The 23,147-nt window shown below is 40.0% G+C and overlaps 1 protein-coding gene across 3 annotated transcripts in view; it reads left to right on the top strand.

The window, feature by feature from the left end:
- Window positions 1–21,081, top strand: part of CORO6 (coronin 6) — a 127,321-nt gene extending 106,240 nt beyond the window's left edge. For 2 of the 3 annotated variants that reach the window (XM_089683037.1, XM_089683039.1), the window contains 6 exons: window positions 160–279; window positions 4,322–4,426; window positions 5,225–5,370; window positions 12,712–12,769; window positions 14,443–14,673; window positions 17,495–21,081. In XM_089683037.1, coding sequence (XP_089539163.1) covers window positions 160–279; window positions 4,322–4,426; window positions 5,225–5,370; window positions 12,712–12,769; window positions 14,443–14,673; window positions 17,495–17,617 — 783 coding nt within the window. In that variant the 3' untranslated portion in view covers window positions 17,618–21,081. The remainder of the gene's footprint in view (window positions 1–159; window positions 280–4,321; window positions 4,427–5,224; window positions 5,371–12,711; window positions 12,770–14,442; window positions 14,674–17,494) is intronic. The other variant, XM_089683038.1, reaches the window with a different exon arrangement.
- Window positions 21,082–23,147: the final 2,066 nt, after the last annotated feature.

The following is a 23,147-nucleotide window of genomic DNA, read 5'->3' as shown; positions in this document are numbered from 1 at the left end:
GCTCTTCATCCAGGGTCACCTTGGAAACTATAGCTGCAGAGGATTAGGAGTCAGTAACACACTGTCTTGTGCCTCCTGCCAGGACAGTGAGCCTTTGTATCTAAAAACATGTTATGACCAGTATGTTTTCCACCTTACCTCTCCCCCTCACCTTCACAGGAGAAATGTGCCCCCCATGAGGGGATGAGACCTATGCGTGCCATTTTTACCAGAGATGGAAATATCTTTACAACTGGCTTTACACGGATGAGTCAGAGAGAACTGGGCTTATGGGACCCGGTAATGACCGCCACAATGATAAGTCCAAGGAATTTGATTGCTGTTGTCACTGTTTCCAAAGCATAAGGCCAAGATTGTATCCCTTTTCTGTCCATTTGTTAGAGCAATTATAAAACTTTGGTTATTGCATCTATATTGTCAGCACTAGTAGCACCTATGTTATTTCCTGGGGCCCATTCTTAATTATAGGAAACTATTAATGCTGGCAAGAGTAGAAGATGGTTTTCTATGAACAAATACGTACTATTTCAAAATCCATTTGTCCTAGTTACCCTATGCATACAGTCAAAGTTTGATGTTATTCATGTGTCATGCTAATAGGTGCTATGTACTGTACATAACCACTGCCTTTGTTCTAGTCTTTATTATTAAACATGTGGCTTTTAGTTTGCTAGACTATTATAGATATTTTAAAGTAATCACAGTTGGGGAGATGCCAGTTTTTCTCCACAAACTTCTATGAGTGAATACATCGTAGAATGTGCCAAGTTGTACAGTATCTTGCCAATTATGAAAAGTGTAAACCCTACACCATGAGCCACACCTGACCTGTTTTCTCATAATGATTTATGCTCTACTTTGTTGCCCCGTGTACCAATTGAGCTACCCAACAATTTTCTATTTTCTTCTGTAAGATCCTAATCTACTTTACATCACACTTGCATTTGGTAATTATGATTACCCAGTATATAGAAAGTAATGTTGCAGAATCTGTGAGTGGTGTATATTTCTACTAGAGGCTCCGTTTCTGCATGGATATTAGAACTTCCAACATGGTCCTTATGTTTACAGTGGCTAATAGCAGTGCAAATCCAGGGCTCAGAATGCAGTGTGTCAGCATGGCATATGCAGATATCTCTGGCCATGCTGCAGAGCATGATGGGTATGTCCAAGTTAACAAAGTAACAGCTGAAGACGTTTGTGGCGTATTCTAACTAACATTTTGATTTTCTACTGATAAGAAAAAAATAAAAATTGATTTTCATTGGAAAATAATATTCTCTACCATGGAGCACAAAATGCCTTATACATTGGTAATGTTTATTGATGTATGTAATCACATGTATTTATTGCAATGATTGTGGTTAGGGTAAAAACAGGGTATCCAACCCCAAATGTATCTTGTTGCAAGCATATTACATACAAAACTACAGACAGCTCAATATTTTTATAGATACATCACTGTAGCATCACTGCCCTGAATATAATGATTGTATGATCTAAAAAAAACAGCCATCTATTATTAATGATATAACATGTACATATGGTGTATAAGAATGCTGGGACAAGTAGACATCACAATATAGAGAGCCGTGTAAACTATAAAAAGCTCTTTGCTTGGCAGGCCACTTCCAAATTCATATACAGTTATTTATCAAGTCTAGATGTGATATAAACACTTTTTTTAAATGACATTTAAATGCAGGACAGAACATCATTTTTTGGACTTAAGTAAGGTTGCCTTACATGTGAAATGGAATTAAATGAAGTTTTTAAATGTTGCCTGTAATGACCAGTGAGATTTCCACTTGTTTTAATTTTGGATAGGGTGGGGAAGTTTGAAACCCTGTCTGTTTTTTTTTTTTTTACCATTGAGTAGATATCCTTCACCTCCTGTCCTTAAGGCACAATTGGAATTAAGAGAAAATCTCCCCATAGTAAGGGAAATGCCATCTTAGATGTCACCGAAAGTGTTCCCATTGGAAGATTTTCCCAAATTTCACTTGTGGTGACTACTCAAAATCTTCCTCCCTTTAAGTCCCTATGATAGTGCTTACCAGGACAAATAGAGAATACAAATCTCCTAATAGCCTATTACAATTGTATATTTGTATAACCCATAGATCTTATTTGCCACAGAGTAGTATTGTTATATCTGAAAATCTTTATAATTAATCTGTATACATAATGAGTTTACTCTGATTCCATGCACATAGTCATGGGTTATATTGTGTATGTTCTTTACTTTTTTGTTAAACAGACACAATTAAAATGAAACAGTCATTGAAGTTATTTTTGTATTCGATTGAAATGCAAACAGACCTTGGTGATGTTTTTTATATTAAATATGATATCCGACTGCTTGCTGTGGGCAACACATTTAATCTTATTCTCTGAGGTTCTCACATAAAAGGCTCGCTCATCTTTATGTATTTTTGCATCAATAGAATGTTATCACAGAGTCATCGAAAAACATTTATTACTTTGTTTAAAATCTCTTTACATCTAATGGTTTGACATAACCAAAGGGAAAGCAAAGGCACTCAGTAGTCAGAAACAATCATAGTCCAATACATCCAGTATACTAAAGTGATATAGCATGTCAATCCGGCAACATTTACCAGTGGGCACCTAACTATAAGCAAAGGCTAAGAGGTGGCCTTATTTACATATCATCACAATATGGTAAGGCAAATTAGGACCAGTATAAGAAGAAAGGTTGACCCTAATGTGGAGTATTACTGCATTATGGAAAAGAAATGAAAACCATTGATAAATGGTGGCTCACCATTCCCTATAACCTATGCTCTGAAAAAGAATGTAGAAGAGCTTCATCAATAATGCAACAGTCTCACAGCTGTATTTGATTCCGAGAGGCCAAAGTACCCTGTAAGACCATAAACGGATATCTGCACGAGGTAGAGCATGTTCATGTTTTGGTAAAAATTCTAAAAGTAAAATTCCTCTTAAAGGACAGTACTAAATGTGTAAGTAATGACTTCAGTCTTGAATTTAGTGCCCACTCGTGGCCAGCTGAACATTAGAAATCACACTTGTAGACATGGTCTACCTTCCCTTCTATGTCATCAATGACCCATTTTAGCTCTCTTTCCCTTCATAAGAATGGTCTTTTAAGTGCAAAGCTTTCACAGTTGTGAGGTTTTTTTAAATTAAGTAATAAAGTTTGATGCTCCTATGTGTTTGTTGTTTTACAATGACGTCAGATATTTCATATACTGTGCAGACATACATAAGCCAATATGTATTTGCATTTTTACTCCTTTTGCTCTTTTCATTGAACTATTTACATCTCCCAATGGAGATGTTTTGCTGGCAACATGCCATGTGCTGGTCATTGCTGAATATATCATTGATGTAACTTTTAAATATGCAACTGCGTAAGGAAATAAGAATGCGGTGACTCAGCCACACAACCATGTCACTGAAATAAAATAAGTTGTTTTAATTTAGTTCTAAATATTTTTTTTTTATCCTGCAGCTCATTTTACTAGTTTTCCTACATTTTCTTGTAATATAAACTCTGTAGACAAAAGCAATAAAGAAAAAAAACTTAAAGATGATGCCCAGCATAAAATCATTGGAGTAACATAAAAGTTTATAGGAACACAAACCTGTGAAGAGATATTCGATTCGTTCTGAGTCTAATTATTAATCTATAATAGATTACCAACTAAAATGGTTCGGTTCCCCTGGTTTTCTCTCTGACCTAATAGTCAAATAATACTGTAAAATGCAGACTTATTGTACCCATGCTGCTAAAGTATATCTAAAGCCATAACTTTGTTTTTTTTTTTTCTTAATTCTGGATTGAGTGGTGGTTAAACCCCAGTCAGACGCTTTTTTTTTTTTTTTTGTCTTTTGTGTCCCACTGGGAAGGCCTCCATTCACCTTCTCTTCCGTAGAGGAAATCTCTTCAGACAGACACTTTTCACTGGAACAGATTCTGCCTTTGGAAGACTTTCTCTCACTTTCTGTTCCAGAGAAAATTCATATTGTGGCTTTTCCCTTACTTATAGTTCTAGTGACAATGACCACCCAAACAAATATAGAGAGGAATCTCTTCTTTGGGACAAAGCCAGCAATAGAAATCTCCAAGAGGTTCTAACCACCCCCTACTCTGTCCAAAACCTAAGAAAAGTTTTTACTTTAGATTTGCTTCAACTATTTTTTTTAACAAAGGAATGTTTGTTTGTTAATGATTGGTGTCATAAATTGAAGTGCAGCATGCAACTAATCAGACAGCTAAAAGGGCTTTCCTTGAAATTTTTTAATTCATATCTGCCCTGTCTAATATCCATAGAGTAACTTTGAAGAGCCTATAGCTTTACAAGAAATGGATACCAGTAATGGTGTACTGCTCCCTTTCTATGATCCTGACTCCAATGTAGTTTACCTCTGTGGCAAGGTAAATTTCTTGTTTGTTTTTCATTTCAGTAGTAATCCTTATATAAAATGTGTATTGTATTTTAAGCATGTCATTTACCTGTAAAAGCCTCCCTTATGTAGACATCGAGCTGCTCTGTCAGTGAAATTAAGAATAAATTGATTTAGCAGGCGAAAAGTGTCAACAACATCAATATTATAGCAATAACCTATGTGTGCAAATATATTGCCTACACTATATTTTGGGGTTCATTTACTAAAACTGAAGTATGCAAAATATGGTGCAGCTGTGCATGGTAGCCAATCAGCTTCTAAATTCAGTTTGTTCAATTAAGCTTTGACAAAAAAAATGGAAGATGATTTGAAAGAGCTGCACCAGATTTTGCTATGTCCAGTTTTAGTAAATCAACTCCTTTGTCTAGGTGCTAAACAGAAATACTGTATATAAACTGATTAATAGATCAATTGGCTCCTATCTAGACTGGCCCTTGTATGTATGAATGTGAGTTAGCGACCTTAAGTTGCACACTCCTTGAGGGTTAGGGATTGATGTGAATATACAATATATATGTAAAGTGCTGCGTAAATTGATGGCGATATAGAAGTACTTGAAATTAATAAATAAATTAGTCTGCAGAGGACTATACAGTCTTAGACATTTGTGCAATTTCATTTGATGTCTAGATCCTGCTTTATGTATTTCTCGGTTCTCAAAATTAATTTCTAAAATACATCACGTGCTTGTGGTAGAATATTTGCTACTTTTAGCTGTATGTTTTTGAAAATAGATCTACAGGATTTATTATTTCCATTGTTTCAGGGTGATAGCAGCATTCGATACTTTGAAATAACAACTGAAGCTCCTTATGTTCATTACTTGAGTACTTTCAGCAGTAAGGAACCTCAGAGAGGAATGGGTTTCATGCCCAAGAGAGGCCTGGATGTCAGTAAATGTGAAATTGCAAGGTAAGCTGCAAGGGGTCTAGATAGTTGAAGATTGGCAATGACAAGGATGTTTGGTCTTATTGGTGTGTGTGTGTGTGTGTGTGTACGTATGTATGTATATATATATATATATGTGTATGTATGTGTGTGTGTGTGTGTGTGTGTGTATATGTATGTATATATATATATATATATATATATATATATATATATGTATGTGTGTATATATATATGTAGGCAGGTTGCCTACATTAGATAGTGGCTGGCCCAAGCTGGGGAAATGGTTAATAATTCTTTCTGTGCTATTTTCTTGGGCTTTCTGGGCCCAGCCTTCCTCCCCTATGGCCTATTGATTATTTCAGCTACAGAGGGGGACTGCTGAGCCTTGCAGTCCACCCCAAGATACCAGATTCCAGAAGACCGCCACACTATGAACACTGCTAGGAATGGACTTTATCCTATTGAGGTATGCCTGGGCAGCCAACTAATAGTTTGTCAGAAGGACTGCATACACTTTATTTTGTATTGATGCAGACGTTTCAGTAAAGCTCTTGAACTGTTCTACAACTTGGTCTGAAGTTACTTAAAAAGGGGTGCATGTTGGTTCATGGTGAATAAAAGTACACATAGGATATGAAGCAAGGCCACTACTGACAGTTAACTCAGCAACACATGCGCGAGGAAGAATGCCATCACAACGGGTAAACAGAGATAGTTCAAAGTGTACAATAGCCAGTCATTACGTGGCACCTGGTGTGAGTGAGGGATCCTCTGGTAGCGAGGGAGTGCTGATCCCCTCCATTAGCGGTCGGCTCCCTGAGTCCGGGACCAAACATAAATTATGGACATCTTTAAACTAGCTGCATGGTACAGCAGAGCATAAAGAGTTAATGAAGAACACTTCTCAGGGCCACACAGGTGCTTGACAAAACCCCATTCTGTCACTGGGCGTGAGGTGACAGAGGTACGCTGACTGGGGAAGTGGGCATAGGCGCCGCAAAGTCCCTCCTAATTGTGACAATCAACAACAAGGTTTGCAAGGGCACGAGACAATACATTCATAGAGGGACTTTGTACATTTATTACTGCACACAGTGTATGGCTCATTTCTAAGTTAGAAAGCTGCCAATAGGTTGATTTCACCTGAATGTGGCCCTGCCTGGCCCCCGGGCATGGATGAACATGATCGCACATGCAAAGGTACTCCATGTGTACAGACACGGGCAATACTCCAGACCCTCACAAGTTGACCATATAAAGAGAAAAATAAAATCTAATTATGTGCAAACCTAAAAACCTTTTTTTCTATTTACTAAAGCAACCTAAGTACATTTTTGTTTTTAGGTGGTATAGTAAAGCTGTGCAATAAGTTCTCCCATTTTTATTTGTTCTGTTACCCATTCCCTAATTGATGGATGAGTGGGCAATCCCCAGTGCCCAAGGATCAGAGCGCTAGATGCTGCCAGACAAAATTTAAGCTATCCTTAATGGGCCTTGGACATAAGGGCTGGTTTAAAGGAAGAAGTAGCAGTTTTATGAGACAATTTCTACATTTGATATACCTGAGAAGTCATGTCCAAGAAAGTTTGCATGGAAGCAAATGACCATCAAATATGTTCATCGATCCACCTAGAGTTCCACATAATTATTATTATTATACAGGATTTATACAGTATAGTTTCAACCGTTTGCACAGCGCTTTACAATATAAAAGGCAGACAGTATAATTAAAACACAGTTCAATACAGAAGGAATAGGAGAGCCCTGCTCATGGAGCTTACAATCTAAAGTATTCAGATTGCCAGCAGTGGTCAATGAGGGATGAAATGAATAGTTTTTATTTATCAATTAACAACCTACAAAGTGCATAAACAGAAAAAAACTAACACTCCTCTGGTCCACATGAAGCTACAGTCTGCAAGTGTAGACTCTTCACATACTGTACAATACAAATATATTAACCTTGTATTGTACATATAGGAGGCTGGAGTGTGACTGTAAGGGCTCGTTCACACTTGGCTGTTTTGCCAACGCTTGCCAAACGCCCCTATAGCGTTTGGCAAGCGTTGGTCCGGCGTTTGCGGAGCGTTTGCCGAGCGTTAAAAACGCTCAGCAAACGCCGCATGCGCGGTTTAGCGGCGGTTGCTAGGCGTTTGCCGAGCGTTAATAACGCCCCACAAACGCCTATAATGCAGTTTGAGTGGTGTTACCGCTCCGCAAACGCCCCGCAACCGTGTCGCAACCGCACCGCAAACGCCGGCCGGGCGTTTGCGGAGCGGCACCATAGACAAGAATAGGAGGCTTCAAAGCCTCCTGACTCGTCCAGAGGCGTCCGTTTTGCCGCGACGCAACGCAACGCGACGCAAACGCTCCCGTTAGAACAGCACCATGTGCTGTAATGTGCAGAATTGGCAGAGGCGTTTGGGAAGCGGTAAAAACGCTTCCCAAACGCCTCTCTGCCGCCTGCACACAAGGCTAGTGTGAACGTAGCCTAACACAGCTGCGGTAGAGCGGTCATAGTGCTGGTGTCATAGAAGCCAGCTAGTGTCAGGAGTAAGGTAAATATTTTCTTCTTAATCCTCTGCCCCTAGACTAAATAATCATTTTTTTTTTGCTTTACATGGAGTTGGGCTTTAAGGATTTTGCAGGCACATGCTCTGGTACCTCACCTACAATCATACTGAATAGGTGCTAATTATCAACAAGATAACATGTAGGTTAAAATACAATCCTTAAATCAAATAGACTTGGCTGTGAAGGAGGAATTAAACTGGGCGAGGAAAAGCTCTACTAAAAAGTTGAGTTCGCTGAGGACAAGTATATGACAGGCCAGTTGATTGGTACCCTAGATAGAGGGAAACTCAAGATGGAGGCAAAGTGGCACAGTTACTATTTGGTTAAGAGGAAGTAACAAGCATGTGGTGAAGAGAGGAAAGGACAGTCTCAAAGCAGTTTGGTATCAGAGTCTCAATAGCACAGCAAAGTTAGTGGCACATTGGAATAATTCCAGCATTTAAATTGTCACTTTGAAAAGGCTTATGTTACCAGAATAGTATCTGAGTAGAAGGGTGTCTGTTAACAATGTAAGTGGCACTTGGATGACTGTAGCACTACCCCCTTGAGAGCCACTGGTTTTTGGTCCCCCTGCACAGCCAGACAATATGTATTTTCCAACTTTCGCTCTAAGTCAGTAACCAGTCCATGGGTTTGTTTTTGTTTTTTTTATTTAGAGGTAAACAACTTGGATAGGGTATAGGAGTATATGGGATGCCCAACTTGACTTAAAACCAATGCTCTGAGAACAAATTTCCTAAATTCTGTGCAAAAATGTAGGATCCTGGACTTTCTACTGCCTTCGGAGTGGCATCAGTCTCTTCACAGATCGGTAACAGTCTCTGTGGGGAGAATTTGGTCCACTCTAAGTAAATGTCTTCAGACCCCAGCTAGAAAATGCCTATCCACCTGGCTGTATTTGAAGAGTATCCCGTAGAAAGAAATTCCAGAACAGACCTATAGCCCAGTCCCATGGAGAACTGGTTGGGTATAGCATCTAGCTGCCCTCTCTCCTGTAGGTCTCGGGAATGTAGAGGTACTTTCACTATCCAAAACTACAGAACACAAGGACAAAGTGCTTTTAGGCTTCTGTTGGGCTGGTTTCCTTCCAGGCTAACAAGCTGTCTTTCCTCAATGGACTGCAGGGCATTGGAGCTCCCTCTGTTAGCTTCCTTCTCTCATCCTTCCGACCTTCAGCCTGGAGACGGGACCTCCCTCCCCAGGGTCTCCTCCCAGGCTACACAGCAGCACACCTCAGCACTTCATCTTCCACCTGACTCTCCTGCTGGCCATGTTCTCTCGTATTTATGGGTTGGTCTGCCACACTGGTAGGCTTCCTGCCTGGGATTGGTCAGACTCCCATGAATATGCAGATAAGCACCACTTGAACTCCACTCACTGGCTTTTAGAAACTTCTCCAAGTTTCCAGAACCATGGGGAGGTACCAGAGGTTTGACATGTAGAGCCCTTCAGCCTGACCTGGAAAACTTGCTGACTCTCACCCAGGTTTCTAACAAGCTTCTAACTATGCTTACAAACTATGTACACAAGAGGGTGCTACAAGACTGATTGCAAGATCTTTGTCACAGCACTAAAGTACCAGGGATAGAGGATCCAGCAGTGGTATCCCTATTCTGTCCCTCCTTGTCAAGAGCTTCTCCCTAGGGCTACATACACTGTCCCTATCCATCGTGGATCCTGCCCCTACCCTATCCACTTCACAAATGCATACCAACTGCAGCAGGGCAGTGCTATTTATTAGCATTGCCCTCACTATAGATGGACGCTGGGGTCAATCAGTGTTGCAGCATCCACTTGCATCACTGCTCTCCTGGTGACGCCTACAGAGTTGCAGAGGAACAATGTTCCTCTCTCCTCCTCCGTTCCCTCTGTACAGCTGTCAGCAACACAGTGCCACCTAAAAAGGGGAGGGTAAACTGCACCTGCCTACAAATCAATATAAAATAAGTTATGCAATGGCAAGAATGAACAAGGCAATAGGACCATGGTTGGTCTTTATTGCATCAACAAGGTCTCTCACAGATATATTTTTTATACAAGACATGTATTTCCAGATGTGCTGTTCAAAACACAGGCAACTTTGAGGACCAAAAATGCAGTGGTCAGCTAAGGAAACTGTGGAAAACACAGCAGTGAGTGAGACATCATGCTGACTTCCCTTCACAATCTGAAGATGTCCAGTAACAACATCAGCCCACACTTGGCATAAACCAGTGAGACCTTGTATACCCATCTACTGTCCAAAAAAGTCTGGTGAGAAGTGTTTTTTTATCAATGACTTGTGGCTAACAATTTTACATCTCTGCTGCGGAAACAAGGCCAAGAGTCTGGCCTATGCATAAAACATAAGAACTTTTTTTGCAGAAAAATGGCAGCAGGTGATCTGAAATGATGAGCCCAAATTTGAAATATTTTGCTGTAACTGATGGCAATTTGCCAAAAACCTAAAGAATTATAGAAGAGTAAGTGTCTGCAGGCAACAGAGAAGAATGGTGGACATTGCTTTCAGGTTTTTAGATGCATTTCACATGTAGTCTGGATTTCGGCCAAATTATCCCTTCAATATGAAAAGTACTGGCATATTCTTATTCAATATGCAGTACCATCAGAGAGCGTGTGTGATTGGTACCAAATGTGTCCTTCAGAAGGACAATGATCCCAAACATGCAGCCAAAGTGATAAAGAACTATCTTCTTAAAAAAAAAAAAAGAGTACTGGAAAAGGTAGCATAGCCAACGACTTGGCTCTTATTTCAACATCATTAAACCAGTCTGGGATTACAAGAGGAGACAGAACCAAATGAGACCACTTAAACCAGCAGAACTGTGGTTAGTTCACCTAGATGACTGGAACAGCCTACCTGCCGAGTTCCTAGAAGAATTGATGCTGATTCTTTTTTTAGTCTTTATTTTGGATAAGGTGCATTAAGATAAGTACACGACCTTTATATACTATGCATTCCATATAGTTACCTTCAGCAGGTTGAGTTATATACAATACAAATATAAAGGACACTTTGGGGTTGATTTACTAAAACAGGAGAATGTATAATCTGGTGTAGCCATGCAGGGTAGCTCCTAACTTCAGCTTTTTCAATTAGGCTTTGGCAAAAAAAACCCCAATAAACTGGAAGCTAATTGCTTTCTTTACACAGCTGCGCCAGATTTTGCACTCTCCAGTTTTAGTAAATCAACTCTTTAGTATATAGGTGGTCAGAGCATAAGTGGGAGTGGGCACCTGTCAAAATCAGGTACCCCCCCCCCTTGAATTAAGGCAAAGGGTGGGCTCACCAAATATTGATTTTTATTTTTATATATATATATATATATATATATATATATATATATATGTGTATGTATGTACTTTTATTTATTTGTAACTCACAAATTACTAAATTGCACAATTTTTTTTTAAGCAACCTTACTTAACAGCATTGTTGCACAAGTGTCCAAAACTTTAGCACAGCACTGCAGATAGATTAGATGAGTTAAAGTGGTTGTAAACCCAAAAAATCCTTTCAGATGATTGGCTGCTCCTTTCTAGGCCAGACTATGGACAAATGACTTCTGCTGTTATGCTATGTGAGGTAGACTGGCCATTTAAATTTGTATTTTTTGGGGTTTAAAACCACTTTAAGCTATTTGGACAGTTGGTACTATATTTAGCTAGGGATCATATTTTGGTAAATGATTGTGGTGACCTCTTGTGGACAGAAATTAATCTAGCAGATTACATGCTATGAAAAGTAAACCTTTTAAAAATGTAATCTATAAAATTATCCGAAATATTGGCATACTCTTTATATCCCTTTTTTAGTTTGCTACTGTTTTTAGATATACACTTGGCTGGATTACCCTGTTAAGGACCATCAGCCGTATTTTGAGCTTTCCTGATACTTCAACGACGTCCCCTATTTTACTTTTTTCTCGAGACTGATTTTGCCTTGACATCTGGGCTTTATGCAATATGCTCCCCTGGTTCCAAGTCTCCGGCTCAATACATACCACTTATAGTACCTAACATGTTTATGTTTTTTGGATACTACTCGAAGCTTTGAAAAAAATGTTCTGTCATGTGCCCCTCCTGCCTTCCCAGACACTGGCAAGGCAGATTCATGTGTGTATTATATATATTGATACTTCTATGAAAAAAATACATTCATAAATACATTCCCCACATCTGTGCAGTGCATGCATATTTCACTTTATTACTATAAAATGCTGCTAGTACATAAAAACACTGATTGAGCTGCCAGAAATCCAGTGTGTTTATAACTTCCTGTTTAAGCTGACAACACAGTTCTTTTGCTGCAGTGAAATCCCAACAGTGTTGTCAACCCTGTCCATTTCTCCTTTCTCAATACAGATCATTTAGTCGTTTTCTCATTTATAGAACGTATGTTGGAGGCAGGGGCGGACTAACAACTCATGGGGCCCCTGGGCAATAGGGGATCATGGGGCCCCTCTGTCCTTGCCCAAACTCAAAAAAGCCTATGAAAAAGGTACCAGGGTCATCTCATGGGGCCCCCTACTGACCCCTGGCCCTCGGGCAGTGCCCGAGTTTCCAAATGGTCAGTCCGCCCCTGGTTGGAGGTCACTTGGCATTGCCATTGTCATAAATTCAATGCTTCTCTCTGCAAAATTTTAATTTGTTTGTCCCTTCTGACATTCATATTGTCCGGTGTGTGCGTGTGTGTATAGTGGTGGCAGGAAGGAAGTATGTTGTATTCTCCTTGATAGTGATTAATTATTTCATGATATTAATACATATTGTACATGGTTTTTACAGGTTTTTCAAGCTGCATGAAAGGAAATGTGAGCCCATTGTTATGACAGTACCTAGAAAGGTGAGCTAAGTACCATCATAATCTTATCAGGCAATCATGAACTTCACTATTCTCCATTATCAGAACATTACACCTGAAAGAAAACCTCATATTTTTTCCCAACAGCCCCATCATGGGCCTTGAAAATTGTACTGATCCCTTAACACAATTGTCATACTATCTTGATGAAATTTGAAGATCGAATGCTCCTATAGACTGGAGGAGGCATTTTTTTATATTCATACCTGTTCAGCTATGAGGAAGAGCTGCCACACACATCCCATTTTTAAAATATTCTTTATTGTGTTTGGCCTGTGTGGTGCAGACTCAAATAAAACTTTATTCCCTTAAAGAGATACACTATATTGCCAAAAGTATTGGGCCTGCCCTCCAAATCATTGGGTTTAGGTGTTTCAATCACCTCCATTGCCACAGGTGTATAAAATGAAGCACCTAGGCATGCAGACTGCTTCTACAAACATTTGTGAAAGAATGGGTCGCTCTCAGGAGCTCAGTGAATTCAAGAGTGGTACCGTGATAAGTTGTCACCTGCGCAATAAGTCCATCCGTGAAATTTCCTTGCTACTAAATATTCCACAGTCAACTATCAGTGGTATTATAACAAAGTGGAAGCAACTAGGAACAACTGCGACACGTAAAATGACAGAGCAGGGTAGCCAACGGTCTGTACAATCAATAGCTAAAGACCTCCAAACTTGGTTTGGCCTTCAGATTAGCACAACAGTGTGTAGAGAGCTTCATGGAATGGGTTTCCATGGCCGAGCAGCTGCATCCAAGCCTTACATCACCAAGTGCAATGCAAAGCGTTGGATGCAGTGGTGTAAAGTACGCCGCCACTGGACTCTAGAGCAGTGGAGACGTGTTCTCTGGAGTGAAGGATCACACTTCTCTGTCTGGATAGACGTGTCCAGCTTTGGCGGTGGCCAGGAGAATGGTACTTGCCTAACTGCATTGTGCCAAGTGTAAAGTTTGGTGGACGGGGATTATGGTGTGGAGTTGTTTTTCAGGGGTTGGACTTGGCTCCTTAATTCCAGTGAAGGGAACTCTAAAGGTGTCAGCATACAAAGACATTTTGGACAATTTTCATGCTCCCAACTTTTTGATGGAACAGTTTGGGGATGGCCCCTTCCTGTTCCAACATGACTGCGCACCAGTGCACAAAGCAAGGTCCATAAAGAATGAGCGAGTTTGGGGTGGAGGAACATGACTGGCCTCCAGAGAGTCCTGACCTCAACCTGATAGAACACCTTTGGAATAAATTAGAGTGGAGACTGCAAGCCAGGCCTTCTCGTCCGACATCAGTGCTTGACCTCACAAATGCGCTTCTGGAAGAATGGTCAAACATTCCATAGACACACTCCTAAAGCTTGTGGACAGCCTTCCCAGAAGAGTTGAAGTTGTTATAGCTGCAAAGGGTGGGCCAACTCAATATTGAACCCTACGGACCGAGACTGGGATGCCATTAAAGTTCATGAGTGTAGGCAGGCGTCCTAATACTTTTGGCAATATAGTGTATGTTGTGAAATAAAATCAAAAGTAAATGTGACACTGCTAATCACTGGGTTGTAGGCCTTTTAGCAGTGTTGTTTGGTCCTCCTTTTGTGCAGAAGATGGAAAATGTACGTATACCAAGGACTGGGCAGTCTAATGAGGACATGTTTTGTATCTTATAGTCAGACCTTTTCCAGGATGATCTGTACCCAGACACACCAGGACCCGAGCCAGCATTGGAAGCAGATGATTGGTTTGCAGGACAGTCCGCTGACCCTTTATTGGTATCATTAAAAGATGGATATGCTCCAGTCAAAAACAGAGAGCTTAAAGTCACCAAGAAAAACATTCTGGACAACAAACCTCCAACTGGGCCACGTAGAAGCTACTCTTCCTGTGACTCTGGCTTTTCAGTAAGTTAGACTTCTATGTACAGTAGCTAAAGAGAGGCTGAAACACAGATATGGTGTTAACAGAGTGATCTCCATAATGAGCGGCATTTCTCCAGGCAGACAGATGTTCGACTCTTAGATTCCATGGCACAGTTCTTTCAACTTTATGCACTGTTCAATATGGGTAAGGCTCCATGCACACTAGCATTTTTTTAAGCTCAAAAAACTTTGGGGAAAATGCTGGATAAAAAATGCTGGTAATAGCATTTTTTAGTAGCATTCAGAAAAGTTTAGGAGTGTTTAGGAGCATTATTGTTTTATTAGCAATTTTTACAGTACATGTAGAGGAAAAAAAAAGCTAGAAAAAAACATTTGGGAGCGTTTTAGTTTCATTTAGCAGTGCTTAGAAGTGTTGTGTTTTTTTTCTGCTGGAAAAACGTTCCAAAAAATGTTCTGCTCCTGGACGCTGAAGCTCAAAAAATGCTAATAGCCTAAAGTAGTGTCATGGACACATAGGATAACACCATTTAGCTTCTAGGAGTAAAAAAAAAAAAAATGCGGATAATAGCTTCTAGGAGCTTAAAAACACTAAAAACACTGATTTGGTGTCACTGACATCCCCAGTGACACCAATACAGTGATCACTGCTAAAAAAAGAAAAAAGAAAAAAAGCTTACACTGTACTAATGGCACTGGGCAGGAAGGGGTTAACATAAGGGGCGATCAAAGGGTTAACTGTGTGCAGGGAGAGTTTTACTAGGGGGCGGTGTCTGTGTGCTTCACTGTAAGCACACTGCTTTGGATGGCTGTGCTGTACACAGCCATCCAAAGCAGTATGCCTGAGCTGACAGGAAGGAGAAATGTTAGTAAACAAAACAGCTTTCCTCCCCATCAGAGATCCTCGGTAATCACCGAGCGCCAGCGAGTAATCACCGGCTGGGACCCAGTGATTTTGCGCACCTGTGGCACCCTGTAGCAGTATATCTGCTATAGGGCGGTCGGGAAGCGGTTAATGCAATTTGTGTTCCCTGATAGGCCAGCATTTTAATTAAAATAAACATATTGATACATTAGGAGTTGTCTTAAGTGCCTTCATTTGTACCCTTAGGGTGGAGATCATAATAATGAATTGCTGAGAACTGAAAAAAAATGATATTAGCTATATCAGCTATTTACTCTGAAAAAACATCTTATTCCATGGGTTTCAGTCCTTTTTTTTTTTTTTTTGCTTCATTCTCTTTGTGAATTTGAATAATTGGAATTTGTTATAATACATATATATTATTTTAGGTCTCCTTAAAAAAATGATGTAGGCATAAAATAAGGGATTTTGTATTAATTTTGTCCTGTAGTAAGGTTAAAAAAAAGGAGTTAATTGAGGTATATAGAAATATATGAATACTTTGGGATAAGAATAAAATTATGTATATATGGATTTATTGAGATGATATACAGCATTGTATGCTAGTCAGTACAACAGCGGATAGCTCTTTTCAGTGAGGTTGGAACTGAGCATGCCAAACTGTGTCTGGATAAGTGAAGATACATTATGGACTGGCTTGGTCCAGGAGTGGGTTTAGCTGGCTGACAGTGGATCTATGGATATTGCTAGCGTGTCCCTACAGGGGATCGCACAGAAGATCATGGACACATACCATGGCCGGACTGACCATTTGGAAACTCGGGCATTGCCCGAGGGCCCGGGGTCAGTAGGGGGCCCCATGAGATGCCCCTGGTACCTTTTTCATAGGCTTTTTTGAGTTTGGGCAAGGACACCGGGGCCCCATGATCCCCTATTGCCCGGGGGCCCCATGAGTTGTCAGTCCGCCCCTGACACATACACTAAATGATACTCAGTGGAATTGGAGTTGGAATCAAGAGTTAGGTTGTAATTAGGCTACAGGAATATAATATCTTCGAAATATACCAAAATAAAACAATAAGGCCACCACTAGTGCAGATATTTGGTGGCAAAGCATCTGTTAGATCTAATAAGATACAATCCTGTGCACATAAGAGTCACTCATGGTTGGAGACATGCTGCTTTAGGTTTGTAATACATTGTTTTAATTTGTAACAATAAAACATTATTTTAACATGTTGTTTAGTGAGAGTATGGCTGATAAAAGTACTTTGTAGCCAAATCATTTTGTAAATCTCCCTGTGATGTAGCATTCACTACAAGATTGTTAAAACAGGTTTTGTGTGGTATTAATTCCAGAACATTGGTGTTCCCACCCGCAGAAAGTTTTTATCTTTGCAGCATGTGGAGTGGGGAAGGTTAAGAAATAGGAGAATCTAGAAAGGAGAATTCTTTCTCCCCACTTACTATGACACTTTTTAGACTTTTTCAGAAAAACACTGGTGACTCCTGTTGCATGGTGCTTCTTTCTAATGACCAATGCTAGCAATGATCAATTCATCGATATGTGGGAACACCAATGGATAAGTATTTAGAAACCGGGTGGTTCAAATTCAATCATTTTATATCAAGATCCATGCCAACACTTTTTGGGTGATTCAGAGACCTTCTTCAAAGCTTTGAAGTTTGAAATACAGCAGGAAGCTTTGTGTCTCCTGTACTGTCAGTGTGTGGAAGCTTACAGTATGTTGGTAATCTTTCAGCTGGGATTCTACATGTCTTCTACAAAATATACATGCAACAAAGCAGAATTATTGAGAAGCAGGAAAGATTTTTAGAGAATGATTTATTGTGCTGTGTCAGTACCATGTTAGGTTATTTTTTTTTTTGGGGGGGGGGGGGGTCTGAAAAACAAGAGCTGTTTAGGCAGTATAAAAGTCTCTCAGTAATGTTTTAATGTTTATTATTTTTATTCCCCAGCGAATCACTCTTGAAGACCTACTTGAAGAAATTAAGTGCTTACGAAGCATTGTTGAGTCTCAAGAGAAGCGCATCTCAAACCTGGAAAACCAATTGCATGTACTGTCCAATGGCACTGACTGAGCCGGACTGAGATTCCACCATCCGACCCAGAATGCACTTCAAGAGTTACATACCCTATTTCCTAGCAAGCAAATCCAATTATGTTTTACCAGAGGGGATGGAGCCAGTGCATGGACTCCTCAAGAACTGCCCCAGTTCATGCTCTTCATTGTTAGAGGAGTCTCTCAGAAGAGGCCCTCTTCCCGGGGAAATGTTATTTCTGAGGGACTGGGGAAAAAGACTGTTTTATTCCAAAGTGCTAAAGGAATCTTCCATCTGCATTCACACAGAGAGCTCTGTCATCAGGCTGCTTTGACTGACGATTGGGAGATTTGGCAGCCTGGCATTACAGCTAATGCCTTTAGTTTGCAAAAGTTTGTAAATTGTTACAGTGGGACAAAGTACTTCCAGCCAATAAGAAGCACATGGGAGTCTCTCTGTTGTTGTATTGCTATTTTATTTCTGGCTTTTATGATTTTTCCAAACATTTTTAATGATTGTGCTTTTAAATCAGTATGGAAACAGGCCAATATTGTTTATGCCAGAGGACAACGTTTTAGATTCATTTAGAGATCAGTTTGAGGACATGCTCAGAAGCAACATAAACTTCACACATATAAAATTAAAAATCCCGTGGTCTAGTCACTTTATCAGTAGCTATGCTGGCTTTGCTATTGCCACTATTAAAGCCAATGCCCCATCTTGCCTTATCTACATTGGTCTCAGTGTAAACAAGTACTTCATACCTATAATATGTGTGCAGCCTCATAAAATACATCTGTTGTATGAGGACTGTGAAAGCTGCCGTTCCCTGGCCAGAGTAATGCCCTAGGGGAACATTGAATGTCCATTCCGGGGTGTTATTACTTCCTGGGGAATAGATAACTTTCCAGTAAATGGTTTTACATTTATTGGGAACATTACCCGATTGCAAGTGACAGGTGTTTGCAATCATTCTGAAAAATAATGTTTTACAATTTGCATTTGTGCCCACCAGATTTTTTTCAGCATAAATGTCAGTTTCTTTACTACTGCATCTTGTTTAAAAACCGAAAAGGGGAATAGACCCTCTACAGTAATTTAGAAAAAGTCAGCAGTGGTTAAATGTTATGATGTGCTGTTCCCTTTTGCACTGCATTCTCATTCACTATGAAGCTAGGGCCGGACCAGACTTAGAGGGTAGACAGTTTAATTTCCCAGTGCATCATGTATGACAAATGTTACTGAAAAATTGATAGACTATCCAGGGCAGAAGGTCGATTTGATTTTGACTGTGATTTCATGTGAAAATGACCATGTGTCTATCTACGCTAGGAGTAAGAATGACGGATATATGAGCCTTGACTGAAGTATGGATTATTTATTTTAGCCCTTTTCTACATACCATATCATATTCTAAATTGCACTGAAGAAGAGATTAATTTCAAATTAACATGTTGCACATATTATCATTCAAGAGCAGCTCATTGCACTCCAGGTTAAAAGGTTCAGAATAAATATAAATTGTTTGATTGGCTGAATGTTTTTGTTGTTTTTTTTTTGTGAAATGGGCATCCATATTATGCTAGGAATAGAATTATGTTAGAATGATGTATATATGAACTCTAACATCGGTACAAATAATTTTTGTATCTATTTCTTTATACCAATACACTGCAATATAATGAGTTGCTCTAAGGAAAGATTTATTCAGAATTAATGCATTGCATATTATCCTATCCAAGAGCAGTTGACGACACTTCTACAACTTGGGGAAAGCATGGTTGTAGTCCATAAACAGGAGTATATAATTGGTGGCAATGAGACTTACTGGACAGAGGTTCAGTAACTGATGAGAGTAAAGAGTTGTGTCAACACTGATGAAGTGGGCACTAGTATGGCCTCTCTGGTCACAATATTTCCTCTTAGCAGGTCCCTGAAGCTGTTTTTTAATATATTTGGTCCACCCAATACCTTTAATCTGGCAATAATCATACATTGATTTCACGTAGGGTTCAAGTGCACATGTGCTTCATCTTTCATCTGTTTTATTTCAATTCAGCTCTCCATAGACTTGATAGAACTGGCCACCTACCAAATGTAATTCACTAAGCTTTCACTATGATAGGACTGACGGTGTAAAAAGCTGTCCAGAGTGAACAGACCATTGAGAAAAGCAATAGAGCATGTTGTTCCCTTAATCTGCCACCCTAAATAGCCATATACCATTCTATCACATTGTGTACACTAAATACAGCCACAAAATGAGCACTTTGCTTACAGAAATGTTCATTTAACAATATGGATTCCTAATTGGTACACTTAGGCCTTCTTCTCCATATTTAGGCCAAATGCAGTTTTCTTAGTTTACAAAAAAAAAATTGATCAGGATTTTCACGCAGTTGGACTATCTGTCCATTTTACAACTTGCAGCAGCTGGGGAAAGGTATATATGTTCCAACTTCTTTTACAGGTGATCTGTTGGGTAAAAGTGACCCTGTGCTGAAAGAGTCAGTTTATGATGATCTTTGACCCACTAGCATGCCAGTTAAAATGTCAGGACAAGTAAAGCTAAATATGAGGAGAAATAATCCCTTCATAGCAGGGCCAGATCCTCCTCAGGGCAACCTAAGCAGGAGACTAGAGCCTAGTGAATGTCCTGGGGACCCAGTTACAACCTTTACCCTCCAGCAGTAAAGCAGGGATATTGCAGTCGGTGTATGGGGTTCCCTTGCTTGTCACCTCATACAATACTTGTTAATGCCTGGTGGGCAAGGGCCATGCTATTACAGACCATGCAAAGGGAATGGCCGCCCTATCCTGATTGCATTCCCTAATGTCAATGGAGGGGAAGGGGGGCCAAAGCTGCTACTTTGCCTGGGGCCCCATTGTGCTTTAATTTGCTTCTGCATCATAGGCAAGCCTACAGAGATAAAGAATGAAAATTCAAATTCTTGCTACAACCCAGATGTGACAAGTTCACTTTATGCCAGAACTGGTCACTATATGAGACCTGTGGAGTTGTTAGACATTTCTTACTGAATCCAAGGAGAAAATGAAATCATTTACTGGCTGGAATAGGGCATACTTTGAATTTTACTGTTAAACTATTATTGCTTTTTAATCAGTTCCTTGTTTTATTTTCATTGTTTTGCCAGGTTAGAAAACAAGGATTATGATTTTACCTCAAAAATCAATATATGTAATATGAAATATCCATCTGTATTATAAGCAATTGCACTTTGTGTCCCATAAAAATAGTTTATATTTTCTGAGACTATACATTTGCCTTACATGCATATAGACAGATATTTTTGAATATTGTTCAATGTCTTTAATTGGTCATATCAAACTGCCTGTATGTGAGACTATGACATTTTATGTTGTTCTCTGTGAATCTTTGTGCACTGAATCATGTAACAAAACATGGCTGCCAGTTGACTTTTTTACTTGCAAAAGCATGTGCTGCTGGCCCCAAATGGCAAAAATTAAAACGTTAACATGTATTTGTGTATTATTTTCCATTCACTAAATGACCTAAAATAAGTTATTGTTCAAAACCTCTTTGGACAGACTGACATCATTTTCCCCAAATACTCATTTTAGGCCACTGCACAATCATTTAACTGGTGCTCAGGGACCATGTTTAATGAAGAAACAAAAACATTTTTGAATCCTATACTGTTGTACATTGTGGCATTACCAGAATGTATATATGTAGACTGTTAAAATTTCTGCTTGCTCCACTTTAAGCAGAACTGACACCATCTTTTACTGAAACCTAAAAGGCAAGATATAAACAAAGCATGTTTGTTATAGTCACTGTGGAACCTAAGGGGTTAATCCTCTGCATTGTATAAAAATGCTGTTTGATCCTGAATTCTCGGATCCTCCCCTTCTTCCAGTGCCCACCTCTTATCTCCTGATAAGACATATTGTGTGAAGTCACTCTGCCCATGCTCAGTTTGGTGTATATGGCTAGAGAGGTTTTTTTCTTTTTTTGGGGGGGGGGGGGAGTGCATGTGATCAGCACAGGACCAATCATCACTATCCAGACAGAGGTCAGGGAGCCGGCATCTTCCAAGAGCAGAATGAAAACTCCTTCTACAAGCTTTAACTAGTGCTCGACTGAACACTGATAGAAGTCACAAGACTGCTCTAACCACTGATGAGAAAGGGTATTTAGAAGTTTATATTTAATAAAATAATTAGTAGTTTCTATGTTCTGTGTACTGTGGGAGACCAGATAGGGTGAATGCAGGGTTCTGGGTTTAGTAACACTTTAAGTGAAGAAAAAAAAAATCAGCGGGAAAAAGGTTTGTAAATGTACTTACCCTACCCCCAGTTATGCACAGGAGGGGGTGATTTTATAGTCCTTCTGGTAAAATCCTCACACCGCTGAGGATCTCAGGTCTCAGGAGAACATGCTCCAGCACAGAAAAACAGCATCAATTTGCTGAAAGGGTCTTTGCATGAGTCACACTTTAATGTAGAGAACATAGGAGTAGGGGCCCTGATATAATAAGCAGACCTTGATTTCAGTATGTCTGGCCAACACCATGTAATAAAAGATGGTGGTATTAATTCACAACCTACTTGCAAAAGTTCAGTCATGAACGAAGCAGGAACAAATGGAGGTGAACCAAAAGGGTGAGTTCTCCTCTTCATCACAAGGGGCAGTGCCTATGTTTAAAGGAATGTGCTATACCACAACAATTATTTATATGTGTAGCATGCTCCTAGTATGGGTGCTAGGATGTACATAGTTAGATTAGTGTAGTTTGCTCTTCTGCCTAACAGGGGAGCTAATAGGTAAATTTACCCTTGGCACTCTGCTTAACAGAGTGCTGCAATCTATTAGTCAGGGCTGCTCACAATGCTCTGATGTTGTTTTAGTTTGCCTGGAACTCCTCCTGCTTTCTGGAAACCATTAGAGCTTTCCAGAACATAGGTGGACAAATGAACAGCATGTATATGAATTCAGCTCTGGCCAATTACAGGAGAGGATGGCCCCATTGCATGCTGGGAGTGGTATTTATATACTGGGAACATATGAGCTCAGTGTCCTTCCCAGAGTGGATTGCACCAAGCAGGTTTGCCTCCCCTGGCACTTGCTGTCAAGAGGCCTCAGGCGGGTGACTTGAGGGCCTGAAACTGGAAGTGATGAGTGGCTCTGGTTTTCCTAAAAGCTGACTAAGGGGGAGTCTGCTAAGGATCCATCTGGTAGCACTGAGAGAGGCTGCCAGTTGCTCTACAAAAGCCTGTGAGTACAGACATTGTGGGATCTCAGGGATCTGGTGTTGTTAACCTCCCTCTGCTGTCCTCTAGTCAGCTAAGGGCCCAGCTAAAGAGATCAATGGCTATTGGTCCGAAGATTTCTGTCTACCTGCCACTTACTGCAAGGGACTTTGCCCAAGCTTCTTTACTTCTACACTGCCATTAGAGGAGAAGTCTGGTCAGGTATGGCACATACATACTGTACTTACATTGGTCCATATTGGTCCAATCAGGGGTGGACTGACAACTCATGGGGCCCCTGGGCAATAGGGAATCATGGGGCCCCTGTGTCCTT

This window comes from Staurois parvus, unplaced genomic scaffold (assembly GCF_062004578.1).
Source record: "Staurois parvus isolate SC_StPar_1 unplaced genomic scaffold, SC_StPar_1.0 ptg000299l, whole genome shotgun sequence".
Lineage (NCBI taxonomy): Eukaryota > Metazoa > Chordata > Amphibia > Anura > Ranidae > Staurois > Staurois parvus.
This window is presented reverse-complemented; position numbering and strand designations above follow the sequence as displayed.